General features: G+C 42.8%; 1 protein-coding gene across 2 annotated transcripts in view; it reads right to left on the bottom strand.

Moving 5' to 3' along the window:
- LOC101864701 overlaps positions 1-14,780 on the bottom strand; it is a 34,915-nt gene that overhangs the window by 11,005 nt on the left and 9,130 nt on the right. For both annotated transcript variants that reach the window (XM_005104096.3, XM_013085765.2), the window contains exons 8-16: positions 14,300-14,417; positions 13,470-13,724; positions 12,571-12,885; positions 10,828-10,950; positions 9,170-9,745; positions 5,864-6,193; positions 2,785-4,066; positions 2,090-2,177; positions 1,585-1,634 (exon numbers count right to left, since the gene is read on the bottom strand). In XM_005104096.3, coding sequence (XP_005104153.2) covers positions 1,585-1,634; positions 2,090-2,177; positions 2,785-4,066; positions 5,864-6,193; positions 9,170-9,745; positions 10,828-10,950; positions 12,571-12,885; positions 13,470-13,724; positions 14,300-14,417 — 3,137 coding nt within the window. The remainder of the gene's footprint in view (positions 1-1,584; positions 1,635-2,089; positions 2,178-2,784; positions 4,067-5,863; positions 6,194-9,169; positions 9,746-10,827; positions 10,951-12,570; positions 12,886-13,469; positions 13,725-14,299; positions 14,418-14,780) is intronic.

Raw genomic sequence — 14,780 nt, forward strand, 5'->3', positions numbered from 1 at the left:
TTTTTTATACGAAAGAAGGAGCAAACCACACCAGAGCACCCGCCAACCACCCACTCACCCACTACGTTTCTCTGGGTTTGCCCAGGTTATTAATGCTGTTCTTCTTCTTATCATCATTACAACAAAGCGCAGCGGGAAGAACACTTCCAGACCCACCTGCAGCCCAGAGACTAGAGTTGGCTGACTGCTGAACGTGATGGCTCCGCCCTGAGACTGCATCTGCACGCCGACCATCTCCTGCTGTTGTTGCTGCGGCAGTGGCTGTTTCTGAAGCTGAGCCAACAGCTGCTGCTGGTCAGCCACAGAGATACCTGCCGCGGTGACCACCGAGGGGTCAAGGCCAGCCAGAATGTGCTGCAGGGCCTGGGGCGGGAGAGAAGAGGCCGTTGCACGGGCGTCTGACTCCGAGGTGGGGCCGTTAAGCTGCACCAGAGCGCCTCCGGGCTGAGCGGCGATGCTGGCCGCACCCTGCGAGCCCTGATCGAGAGGCGAGGCCGCCATCACCAGAGTTCCCGCCTCCATGGGCTGGAGGCTCTGCTGCTGCAGCTGCTGAATCTGCTGTTCGCGCAGCTGGGCCTGCCTAAGTTGCTGGTGCTGTTCCTGCAGTTGGAACTGCACCTGCTTGGGATTGAGCGGCGGTAGACCCAGGAGCTTGTGCTGCAGGCGAATCTGCTCTAACTCCTCCGCGCTCAGTTCTGGCAGTTCCTGCTGTTGTCGATGCAGTTCTTCCACCTGAGATGCCGGGAATTAAACGTCAACTAAAAACAGCAAACACTTTTCCCCTCCAGCTCAGAAAAAAAAGTACAAAACCCACTTAACCCTTTCCTGTTGAAAATTTAGCACGTTTTCAACTTGGCCAAAAATTGCCTGGTTAAAAAAAAAACCCGGCTGAACATGCCACTTGTTTCTCTCACGAGATTTGCCTCACGGCAGGCTTAGCCATGGGAAAAATCAATCATCGACATTAAGCCTTTTCATTTCTAGTGAGGTAAGTTTGTCAGAGTGGGTGTCAGCAGCCAAAATTTACTTTTACTTCCACTCAGAGCAAAAATACATGAGAACCCCCTGAGGTTGTTAAGTGCACAGGGAGTTGCACAAATGGATGACCATTGATGGCACAAAATGTGAACAGGAAAGGGTTAAGTAGAACTACACATAACATTATCTCCAATCCATAGAAGCACCGTCATAATGCAAACACAAAAAACACATTTTAGGAAAGAAAAAGAATATTCATTACATACAGGACAAAGACACATAGCTGGCCATGAAGTCAAATAAAAAGAAAGCTAGAAAGTATGAATAATGCAGAATAGGAATAAACAGCACAGACCTAAAACTTCTTTAAAAATAAATAAACAAACAAAAGAAAAAAAAACCCAAACAAAACGAACGACCAACAACAAACATACAATGCAGCTGCACTAAAGTAAAAACAACAGGAGCTTAAAAAACCCCAAAACAAACAAAAACAAGACAAGAAACATCATGCAGCAGCATAAAAGTTAACACAACAGGAGATAAAAAGAACAAATTCCTTTTACTCTATTATTCCAGCAAAAAAAAACAAGGAGCCTCACTCACTTCTCAACTCCGGCAACACAGCCTGATACTCCGGACCAAGGTTTATGTGACTGGGGAGGAAAGGCAAACATTATCATCAATGACAGTCAAGTAGCAAGTACCATATAAATTATCAACAGACATGGCAATACGAGTTAACAAATATCTGAAGATGGCAGCTCCATGTACTTGCAGCCAAAATGCTTTGAACGTCATTAAAGATAAGCCGATCATTTACAACATTAGAATGTGTCTTGGTGTGAAATACACAAGAATTGACATATAGGTAGATAAAATATATTCAACACATATACATCTACAAGGGATTAATAACTTCAATTCTTTCCCAGATATCAAGTTCAACTAAAGGGTATTCTAATTTGTAAAAAAAAACAAATACCTATCCTATTCGTATAGGAATTTCAATACTAACAAACTTGCAAGTAAGTAATTCCCTCCACTGTGCCATTATAAAACCATGACGCTGAGCAGCTACAGAGAGTAAAATAAATAAAAATTAACATACGCCTCTGTCTCTGTAGCTGGCTCTGCTTCCTCAGCTTGGCCGACAAAGGGCTCTTCCGCATTCTCAAGCTTTGCACTGTTTTGACTTCCTGCAAAAGCAAAAAACAACCCCCAAGGTATTGATGATGCTGTGGACTTCTCATCACCCCCCCTGCTACATTAACTAGAACTACTAATCTGTACTTTCCCTTTACTTCTTTAAAAGCAACAAAAAACCAAAAAAAACACCCAATTTTATTTATTTATTTTTTTTAAAAAGAGAAGGCATTCATTTGAAAATGAAAAGTCCAACAAAACTGATATCTTTTAACCAAACGCAATTTTAAACCCTACTTATTCTATGCTGTGGTTTAAAAAGGTTAATCAAATGGTACAAAATAAGAAGACTTGTCTTCCCTGAGCTCTAGAATTGTAAAACCGTTGCCTTGGAAATTGTAAAGCCTATGTAAAAACGTCTATTTGAAAAGTTCTCTCTGGAAATAAAATTGAACAGAATATGATTACAAAGCATACTTCAACAAGTTCAGCAATTTATTACAACAACAAAAAACCCCAATAATATTATTATTATAAAAGGCAATTGCTAGAAAAAAATCTTTAGGCTGTCAAACTAAGAGTATTTCAAGAACACCACACATTGATTTATCCAAGTGCTCAACCTACTATGCTAGGACCAAAAGAAACAAAAGCGCTCACCTCTTCGGCTGAGTGAGATTTTGCCCCACTCTGGAGCTGACTTGGGCGTGATGGGAGGAGCCGACTGGAGAGTGCAAAACAATCCCGAGCCGCTTCTGAAAGGACTCAACATAGGCGGAGGGGTGTACGGGGGCGGTGTGTGACCTTTACCCCTTTCCGTCGTGAGGTGGCCATCTTTGCCAATGACTCGAGGAGACCTCAAACGGCTCTGGAAGATTCCAAACTGAGGTGGGATGTAAAGAGGCGCCGGTCGATGCTTACGTTTGATTTTCAGTGGGCTAGGCAGATGGCCGGGGTTCCTGAACACTCCAGCACCGTCGGACTGAGTAAAAAGATCGTGGTCCTGGTGCGACCCTCTCCCATCCCTTATGAATGTCCCATCCCACCGTCGGCCCCCACGGTACAACGAGTCTTCAGTCAGACTAAGTGTCCGGCCAGACGAGTGCTCTGCACTTTTCGTGCTCAGTGCTTTATAGCTGTTGATATCGCCCGACTTACTGCGGACTCGAACCCTACCCGGGCTCAGACCTTCCACTTCTAGGGGTGAGACGAGAACCGAGTTCGGGTTGACCCCCAACGTGTGAGAGCGATGCAGGCTGGAAAGGGTGGAGCTCTTGCGGTGCGAATCCAGGTCCTCGGACAGTCTCCGCTTGCTCGCTGCATCGTTCTTGGGGATTTTGGCCGGCCTTGGGGCACAAGGCACATCATCTCTGGCCAGGATGTCCGATGACGACAAAGACAGGTGGTTCCCGTCCGATGTGACCGTGGAAGAAAGCATCACATCTTGTTTGATTGAGTCTTTGAACGGTTTCGAGAACGAAGAGGAGTAGCTTTGATATGACGGATAGGAAGGCTGCAGGTTCAGAGAATTATTCAACCCAGGCAGACCGCAACCGCTGGATCCACGACGCATCTCTGTGGAGTCCATGGCAACTGCAGGCGACGGCGCCACAGAAGAAGTGCCAGTTTCTGAGAGAGTCTGGTGCCCAGTGGTGGAGTCGAGGGCATTCCCCGCAGCACTGGCTGCCAGACTATGACTGATGTTCCTCAAAATCTGAGCCACTGCCGCGTCCGTGTTCTGCGATGCCGTGCTGGACGGAGACGAGGACTTGGACATCTGGGAGCTGCGAGTGGGGGCCGTGGAGTTGAGAAACGAGCTTGCCTCAGCCTGAATGCTGTTGTTGACGGTAGTGGTGTTGCTGTTGCTGCTGATACTGTTGATGCGAGTGCTGCTGCCTTGGGTCACGCTGTTTTCCCTGAGTTGAGTGAAACCGAGTTGGGGCTGCAATACAAACAAAGCATTCCGTGAGAAAATCTGTACAAGGTAGGAAATAACCCAAGAAGCAATCTTGCATTACAACTTCAAAATTGTCCTCTAGCTATTTAACTGAAAAATATATTAAAGAATGTTTTCAATCATGTCCAAAAAGAGTATTTTTTATTTTCTTTTGCAATGTTGAGGGAATATAAATGCGTAGCAGCAAATACCGTACGGGAAGTTGCCTTTATCCATCAACAGGGTGCAAAACAACTTTTAAACACTCCCTGGATAATTATAATGAAAATGACATATAGCATTTAAATAGCGCTCAACACTGACTAAAGTACACAGCCTCAAATGATGCATGGTCAAATTTCATGTCACGGTAGTAGATTATCTAGGGTCCAATTATTTTCAGCTTTGTTTATACAATATTGAACGTTGACATATATAAGCCCTCTGTATCTATTGGCTGTACTCCTGGAAAATGTCTGCTTTACTAATGGACAAGTCGGTGCTTCACACTTTTCTTCTCTTAGAAAAGAAACTCACTTTTCTCTCAGGTATTCTAACTTCTATTTCCCTTTCACCTCTCTTTATGACCTATTTGTTTTTGGTATATTATTTAAGTATTTTCTCTGAGTCTCCTCATAACACTTGGAGGTATGTAAACATGGCTCTGAGGTGGAACTGACAACAAAGTGTCCAGAGAGTAGGTTGTTCTAATGTCCACTTCAGTGAATACACTGTCTGTGTTGGAGCTACCCTTACCACAGGCTGAGAGTCCATTAGGAAAAGTGTTCACTTGTCGAAATAAATTCTTTCAACTTTTTCGCAAAGGGGCCTAAACCAAAACAGCAAAACAAATAGGCCAATACAGACTATAGTAGAAATTTTAGTTCACCAATACAGAAAAGTTTTATTTTCTCTTCTAATTTTCATCCTTTCAAGAAAATTCTTACATCGAATGAATCACAAGATCTTAATACATGTGATGGTATAATTGTTTTTTATTATTTCCAGACCATGAAGGTGGCCCACTTTTATCCATTATAAATAATTATCAATTCATCACCTGGGTCCTATTTCTGTTAAAACCGTCTCAATTGCTAAAGAGAAGCAACATAATAATTCTACACGGACTTCGAAGCGTGATATTTTACTTAATGCATTTAAAGGGTATAAATCATGAAATCAATTGAAAGAAATAAGGAAAAATATTAACCTTACTTTGAATGTCTTATCTTCAATTCAAACAATTATAAGCCCAGGTATCATTTTCTAAATCTCCACACAAATAATCTAGAATCAAACAATATGTGGGGGCTCTCGTGGCCTTGAGGTTAAGGTGTTCACCTGTCATTCAAATTATCTACTCAAAAATTGTCTCCTTTAACCTCCTTTCTTGCTCTCTAGCAATATTCTGTCGTCTGCTTTCGTCTCCACTTTCTGCCCCCACCCCTTCACCCCCTGCTTTGGGCTCCTGACTCTGTCTGCAGCCTTTCTACTGCTACTCCTTGGCACCTTCTTATTGCTGTCTTTCAGCCACACCCCTGATCTTCTGGTAGGAAAGATCTATACCTTCTCGGACCAGGGTGAAAAATCTTGGCAGTCCTGTGTGCAAGTTGCGCATATTAAAAATCCCCTGGTGGTCAAAAATTGATAAGAGTAGGCTTCCGTCACCACTCGAGTAAAATTCAACATTTCCTACCAACTGAAAATATTTAATGTGTCCCGCGCGCTTATATGACCTTATGCAGTTGCGAGCGCCGGCCGTAAAACACTTAACAAAAAACCCCCAAAAATATGTGCACCCACCTGTGACGGAAGGGCCTCTAAATGTTGAGCAGAAGGATTATGCAGACCAATGAAGCCTTGCATGTTACTGTTGTTGGAGGACTGGAGCTGGGCGGGGCCGAGGTGGGGTGGGGCAAGGGCGTCGCTGCCTGCCAAGACGGCAGCGGTCACCGAAGGGTCCAGCGACGTGGCATCCATCAGCCCCGAGTGGAGCTGCTGCAGCTGCTGCTGCTGGTGGTGGTCAGCGGCGTCCCCGCCCAGCACCACCGCCTCTGGGATGGAGATGGTCGGGACGCCGCTCAGGTCGTCAGCGTCAGGCGGCTGGAGGAGGATCTGTGGGAGGCTGCCCACCTGGAGGAGACAAAGCGTCTTGTGTTAAGTTTTTGTTTTAGTAGAGGTTTTACGGCGCTCGCAACTGCATAATATAAGGTCATATGAGCGCCAAAGGGTGGATGTCAACAGAGAAGTCCTTACAGGGAATCAGGCTTACTCTGCTCACCTCTCTAGCTTGAGGAAAGTTTTGTTGTAGAAAGAGTTTTACGGCACTTGGAAACACAATAAGGTCATAGAAGTGCCAAAGATTAGGTGTTACAAGAGAGTAACAAACACAAAAAAAAGAAGGGGGGGGGGGGAGATAGAAATGATAGATTTTTTATAGGAAAGAAGGAGCAAACCACACCAGAGCACCTGCCAGCCATCTGAAGAGGACAAAGTGTGATGTGTGTTGCGAGTTGAACAAATTTTTGCTTAAGTAAGAGTTTTACACGGCACTTGCAACAGTTATGTCAAAGAAGTGCCGAAGTTTAGAGGTGTTACAAGGGAGTAAGAAACACAAAAAAGACAGAGGAGAGATACTGCTGTAAGCTGCCAAAACGCCTTTTTTCATCTTGGCGCTTAAATTTTTTACTTGCTACATCGAAAGCTTGACCAGCTCCATCTAGATCACTACGATCAGGTGATCAGTATCTTTTAAGAGTTCCTAGAAAAAGGGGTAAAAAATTAGCTGAAAGATCATTTGCCCACCTTGCTCCATCAGTTGGGAACTCTCTTCCCCAACCCTTGAGACATAGAACATCTGAGTCTAAATTTTTAAAATCTAAAGACACATTTAATAACATCATTTTTAAGTCAGTAGATTCGTGTTCAGCACAATGTTATGTAAATGACTAAGTTTCCGTTTATGTATTTTGCGAATTGCCTTGTGTATATCATTTTATTATATATATGTATGAGCTCATTTCGTAATGATGTGTAAGCGTGCGCGTGAGATAAACAAGTAGATGTGTGTGTGTGCGTGTGTGTGTGTGTATGTGTTTGTATGTATGTGAGTGTGTTAGTGTGTTAGTGTGTGTGTGTGTGTGCGTATGAGTGTGTGTGTGTGTGTGTGTGTGTGTGTATGAGTGTGTGTGTGTGGGTGTGAGTGTCGTGTGCATAAATATTGTTGGTACATGCATTTATGTAAAGCGCCTAGAGCTGTGTTTACACGGGAGTGGGCGCTATAGAAATGATCTTCATTATTATCATTATCACATATGTGAAAAAATCATAGGAAACTGTGACTACTTTTTGAATAAATTAGAATTCAACTTTTAGAATCACTTTATTTTTAAATTAAATGTGAGGCAGCTTGGTGGAATCAGGCTCTCGCCAATTCTTGGGTATATTGAGTTATTGATATCATCTTAAAGCTTGTTCATATGTCTTGCTTTCAATGAAAAAATTACCCATCCATCTTCAATAGAAGTGGAGATATTTTGGATTGAAGGAGGTGGGGGGTCATCTGATTTAAGAGGTAAAACTAGGGAGAAAATGGCCGCCAAAGCTTGGTAAATTCCAAAGCTGGAGAGTTTATGGAATCTGAAAATTTATATTTTTGTGCCTTTAATCAACGTTTTCGGTGAAATCCTCAAAGTAATGTGTTTGTAAATGGACATAAAAGGTGTTGATCCAAAAAACAAAAATTTGATAAAAATTGCTAAGCAGGGAAAAAACTGCTGTTTTCTTCGATTTCATTGTTTTGACGAGAGCCTGATTCCGTCACCCTGCCTCACAATGGGTAAGCTGAAAAAAAACCCCACTCTTTTTCTTGAAACTGCTGTGAGGAAAATAAGGTGTTTTGTCAGCTTATGGCAGAATAGATGTTCGATAGAAAAAAAAGGAGCAAATCACACCAGAGCGCCTACCAACCACCCACCACGTTGAGAAAAGAAACATGCAGAGAAAATGATGCCAAGGGATAACTCCAAATAACATTATCTCCCATCCATAGATGGACCATCATTTACGCAAACACAAAAAAACACATTTTAGGCAAGACAAAACGTATTCATTAGCAGTCAGCACTTGCAACATAGGTCAAATAAGTGCCAAAGAGGTGTTACAAGGGAGTAACAAACACCAAAAAGAAAGAGGAGAGATAAGGACAATTAGATGTTTGATAGGGATGAAGCAGCAAACCACACCAGAGCCTCGCCAACCACCCACCAAGTTGAGAAAAGAAACACGCAGAGAAGATGATGCTACAAACGTTTCTTTACAAAACAAAAAGAGTAAAAGAGCAGGAAGAAAGGAAGGCTTGGATTGAGATTTAGTGAGACTTCCAACAGCACATGTGGTGGAGCATGGATATTCGCTGTCATAACCAGGCTTTGATTTAGACTTAGTAAGAGTTGTGTGGCAGTTAGTGTAGAGCATGGATATAGTCTACCCTTGACCATCAATGATTTATTTATAGAGGCACCAGCCATCCATGTCCAGGTGCTGGTTTAGCCGGATATAGGCTATCATAATCGTTAAGTGCCAGATCTGAAACAGACCCTGGTGACCATAGTTTTCCATTCACTTCCCTGCTCAGATCCTTTTTTAAAAAATCCTAAATTACCACGGCACTTCCCTGTCACCCATTTGTAAAGGTTTTCAAAATAAGTTTCTCTAGCTTATGTTTAGTAAAAGTTTTACGAAAAGTGGGAAGACATGGAATAACATCAAGAGGCTAGCCCAGGATAGAGAAAGGTGGAAGGTGTTTGTCCGTGGCCTATACCCTGGTGCAGGGTGAGAAAGGCAATGATAAAGAGTTTTACGGCACTTGCAACACAGTAAGGTCATAAAAGTGCTGTAGATTAGAGGTGTTACAAGAGAGTAACAAACACAAAAACGGAGGGGAGCTAGAGACGATAAATTTTTTTATACGAAAGAAGGAGCAAACCACACCAGAGCACCCGCCAACCACCCACTACGTTTCTCTGGGTTTGCCCAGGTTATTAATGTTGTTCTTCTTCTTATCATCATTACAACAAAGCGCAGCGGGAAGAACACTTCCAGACCCACCTGCAGCCCAGAGACTAGAGTTGGCTGACTGCTGAACGTGATGGCTCCGCCCTGAGACTGCATCTGCACGCCGACCATCTCCTGCTGTTGTTGCTGCGGCAGTGGCTGTTTCTGAAGCTGAGCCAACAGCTGCTGCTGGTCAGCCACAGAGATACCTGCCGCGGTGACCACCGAGGGGTCAAGGCCAGCCAGAATGTGCTGCAGGGCCTGGGGCGGGAGAGAAGAGGCCGTTGCACGGGCGTCTGACTCCGAGGTGGGGCCGTTAAGCTGCACCAGAGCGCCTCCGGGCTGAGCGGCGATGCTGGCCGCACCCTGCGAGCCCTGATCGAGAGGCGAGGCCGCCATCACCAGAGTTCCCGCCTCCATGGGCTGGAGGCTCTGCTCCTGCTGCTGCTGAATCTGCTGTTCGCGCAGCTGGGCCTGCCTAAGTTGCTGGTGCTGTTCCTGCAGTTGGAACTGCACCTGCTTGGGATTGAGCGGCGGTAGACCCAGGAGCTTGTGCTGCAGGCGAATCTGCTCTAACTCCTCCGCGCTCAGTTCTGGCAGTTCCTGCTGTTGTCGATGCAGTTCTTCCACCTGAGATGCCGGGAATTAAACGTCAACTAAAAACAGCAAACACTTTTCCCCTCCAGCTCAGAAAAAAAAGTACAAAACCCACTTAACCCTTTCCTGTTGAAAATTTAGCACGTTTTCAACTTGGCCAAAAATTGCCTGGTTAAAAAAAAAACCCGGCTGAACATGCCACTTGTTTCTCTCACGAGATTTGCCTCACGGCAGGCTTAGCCATGGGAAAAATCAATCATCGACATTAAGCCTTTTCATTTCTAGTGAGGTAAGTTTGTCAGAGTGGGTGTCAGCAGCCAAAATTTACTTTTACTTCCACTCAGAGCAAAAATACATGAGAACCCCCTGAGGTTGTTAAGTGCACAGGGAGTTGCACAAATGGATGACCATTGATGGCACAAAATGTGAACAGGAAAGGGTTAAGTAGAACTACACATAACATTATCTCCAATCCATAGAAGCACCGTCATAATGCAAACACAAAAAACACATTTTAGGAAAGAAAAAGAATATTCATTACATACAGGACAAAGACACATAGCTGGCCATGAAGTCAAATAAAAAGAAAGCTAGAAAGTATGAATAATGCAGAATAGGAATAAACAGCACAGACCTAAAACTTCTTTAAAAATAAATAAACAAACAAAAGAAAAAAAAACACCCAACATTTATAAGCAGAAAAGACCAATATACTGGCCTCCTTTCAGGGACAATGTGGGCAATTAAATGACACTTATGAGAAAATAAAAATTGGACTACATCATTTTTTTATATGACAGCCACAATATTCAATTAATATCATTAAGACATTTTTTTGGACAATCTTTCACTTAACCATCACATTGGTTTAGTTTTAGTAACATTTTTACGGCATTTGCAACACAATAAGGTCAAATAAGAGCCGCAGATTAGAGGTATTACAAGGGAGTAACACAAGAAAGAAGGAGGGGAGATAAGGACGATAGCCACTAGATAGGAAAGAAGGAGCAAACCACACTAGAGCACCCATCCACCACATTGGTTCCAACACCATCAACACTCACGTGATCCCCTCCCGCCCCCTTCTTCCCCCAGCCCCAACAACACAAACTCACCTGTTGGAAGCTCTGTACCAGCCTCTGTATGTGCTCCCCTTGCTGCGGTGAGGCAGGTTTTGACATTCCCACGTCTAGCCCCATCGAATTGGACACAGAGTTCACCACTTGACCAGGCAGCAGCTGTTCACGACGTTCCAAGGAAGGGAAGGTCAGAAGGTACAAGGGGGGGGGGGGGGAGGTTTAAAAAAAATTGAAATGAAACAAACATTTTTTAAAAATATCACTACACATTTTATTTTCCTTGTTTGGTATTATAATTCCAAGAGAATAATAATCTTCTCAAAGTAAGACAGACTCCCAAACACACTCATTTTTGTTTGTTTTTTAGATATAAACCCAAGCTATTTTTGTATATATCTATTTCCGTCAATATATATATCACAAATCACTTCCTGTGACAAAAGATTTAAAGAGGTGAAGAGGTGACAAAAAACAGAAAGCTGAGCATGGGTGAAAAACTTGAAATGTCTTCCCATAATCTGACACCCTCCCCCCAAAAAAACCCCCAACAAAAAACAACAAACAATTACTCAAAAGCTGAATGCATAGAAAAGACAACGAAAGAAGAAAGTTAACTACATTTTGTACAATCGCAACAAAAACAACTACTTATACTTCAGTGATTCAGTTGTCACATAATAGAAAACAGAAAGTCAGCATAAAAATAAATGACATATTTCGCAGCACGAATAAATAAAGACAATAGTAGCACTGATAAGAAGCAGAAGGGGTACGCCACACCAGGGGTACTATTGTTTGCTTTTGTAAGAATAAAGAAGAACATGGGCACAGTAACAGTCGTTTGGTACAGGGAAAGAGCAAGACCGACGATCAGAAACACTAGAAGTAAAGACAAGAAGTAGGACCTTACAGTGGCACCCCTTAACCCTCTGAGCGCTAAGCCATTTTTACCATTACTTTCCTTCAGTGCTAGGTTTATTTTAGAAAAATGCTAATTTTCAAAATGGCTATAAAAAAAGCTCATATCTTTCTTATTTATCATAATTTCTAATAACAGGAAAAAATGTGTCTTAAACAATGAACTACCCTTATGTCTGGTCAGATGTGTTTTTTAATAATGTTGTTGTTGTTGTTGGTATCAAAATCCTTATCATTTTTAGTCCAGCCTGCTTGGGGATCAGCAGGAATATCGACGTCCCGTTCTGGGCTTAACCTCGTTAGATCTAGATCTAGATCTACGACACGATATCCCCATCATTCACATGAAGATCTAAATCTTTTATTTGAGGACCTAATCCTTCTAACTCTTTATCACAGTGGTCCGATTCTAGAAAAATGTTGGGTAAATCTGAGTTTAAATCAGCCGACGAATCCGACATTTTGAAAACTGTAAACAATATCCCAGAAAATTGCCGATAAAAACCTCCCAACCAGTCACCAGCAGTTTAAAAAATGGTTATTATAATGTCAGCAGTATAGTTTCTACACTCATGTCGGATCACGACAGGTGGTCGCGATGCGCGCGGAAGGGAGGTATGAGTCATCACAACCTGCACGCAGAGGGTTAAACACACAATGCACTTCAGCCCTTATGTTATTGTTGTTAATCCAGGAGTCTTTAAGCGTATACCTTTTGGCCCCAGTGCCATTTTAAAAACAGTGGGGGAGAGATGTCTTTGGCATTCGTTCTTTGCAGCAGCATAAGACACTTCAGTACTTATGAGGACAGGTGTAAAAAGAAAAGCTAGTTTAATCTCTCGTCTATCTTCCACAAGCTACCTGTAAGCCTTGTTGTTGCTGCTGCTGCTGTTGCTGCTGCACTGTGAAATGTTCCTCTAGTAGTCTCATTTGTTCCTGATTTGACTGTAACTGTTGCAGCTGCTGATTCTGCTGGTTCTGTTGTTGTTTCAGCTGGTGCTGGTGCTGCTGCTGCTGCTGCTGTTGTTGTTGTTGCTGATGTTGCTGCTGCTGCTGCTGCTGTCGCCGCTGCTGCTGTTCCCCTGAGATCCTGCGCTTGAGTATGTGAGAAGAGAGCTGCTCCTGAAGCTGTCTGTGCTTTTGCTGAGGGAGTTTGGGCTCCACTGAAAACTGGGGCTGAGTGGAAGAAAGGGATAAAAAACATCATGAACACTTTTCTAGCCAGATTTAATGGAATAATATCTTAAAATTCAAGTGGTCAAAGAAAAATAATCATATATTGACTTTCCATGTTTGTCAAAACTAGAACTTTTATTCCTAATATAATTTGTTTATAAATCGCTGTTGTCTGCCATTTTCAGGAAATACTTGATGATCACGAGTCCTAAAAAGCTCAGTAGGCTCAACAAGATGCCATTGCTATTCACCACGTGCAAAACCTGCCCTATACTAACACTTACTATTTATATGTAACTTAACTAGAGCTGTTATTAGAGGTGCCATCTGAGTATTTTTAAAAATCTGTTTTTTCCAGACCTCATAGAAATGCTCAAGCCAAGACGTAAAATCTAGAGATCATGCCTAAGAAATCTATTTCATCCATATTATTTTTGCAGTGATCACCCTGAAACAGGGCAGAAACTGAAAAGTTTCAGAAAACTTGATTTATCCAAAAAAACTGGAACTTTTGCTGCTAAGCGTTCAAAACGGTGCATTTATGAGATGCCTCTCCGCCTACATTTAAACTTCTCATCACTCACGTTTTGGGTTAGCTGTTCGGAAGCAGAAGTTGTGTTCAGTAGTTCTATACCCGAGGGGGACTCTACCGAAGTCTGTGTGGGGGTGAGGGGACCCAGAGCAGACGGGGAGAAGCTGGCGCCAGGCATTGTGGGACTGTTGCGCGCCATTCCAGGCTGAGGAGACGGAGTAGACGTGTGGGGTGGTCGACGCAGTGGGGGGCCCATGTCAGAGGGGGCGGTGGATTTTCTCATGGGGGATTTCTTCCCGTCCTTGTCCTGTGCAAGAAAAACGGAGAAATTTGAGTTTGGTACTGCATAAAATAGAAGAAAAAAGACTTGAATCAGGCACATCTTTTATTATTATAAGGCCCTTTTAGGTAAAGATGAATTAATAACCACCAAAAAAAAAAAGAATATATGAAATGCTAAAAATGCTTAATGATAAAACTACAGATGCAGCAAAATATTTTTTAAGTGGAATAGCTCAACTGTAGATCTGAGAAGTCAAACAAACGTCCATATGTTGGCTGCTTACTTCAGAAAATCATTGTCACCAACATGTTGTGTTGTTAACTCCTTTCTCTGCAAAACAATGGCTAAACACCAAGTTAAAAAGAATCAGTACTATCACCAGAAAACAACTGGAGCAATCAACCTAATGAAGTATGAAAACTGCAACTTTAAGATTTGAGTTAAAATACTACCTAAATCTGAAGTGATAACTTCAAATGAAACTCAAAGTATAAATCACAATGGACAGTATCAATGCAAGACCACATTATGTCTCTTGAGGTCAGGCCTCAGGCACACAACCAATTGCTGACTTGGACTGGTACTGAACCAATACTAACCTTCCCAGGTTTTTTCAAGAAACCACCATGACAACGCATGTGTCCATTGAGAGCAGAGGAGTTCTTAAAATAGCGGTCACAGGTGGAGCAGTAGGCCTGAGTCTTTGGAGGTTCCTCCCTTTCAAGTAAATTGCAAATAAATGGATAGTTTGTTAGTTCATGAATGTGAAAAAAGTAGGAATGTGGGGCTAAGATGGGGAAAGAGGCACTTGTTCTTGCACCAAAAGCTTAGGTATCTGACACTTCACTCCATAAAGAAATTATTGAACAGCAGACATAATTTCTACTCTGCTATGTATATAAATTCCCTACTGATATCTCAATTATAAGCCATACTACATCGACATTTTTGTTCTAATTGTTACACTGCAACTTAAATTCTTGCCCCAAAAGCGAGGGAGAGAGAGAGAGAGAGAGAGAGAGAGCGAGAGAGAGATAGAAACTGTGCGCGCGCGCGAGAGAGAGAGAGAGAGAGAGGGGG

This window comes from Aplysia californica, unplaced genomic scaffold (assembly GCF_000002075.1).
Source record: "Aplysia californica isolate F4 #8 unplaced genomic scaffold, AplCal3.0 scaffold00404, whole genome shotgun sequence".
In the NCBI taxonomy this organism is placed as follows: Eukaryota; Metazoa; Mollusca; class Gastropoda; order Aplysiida; family Aplysiidae; genus Aplysia; species Aplysia californica.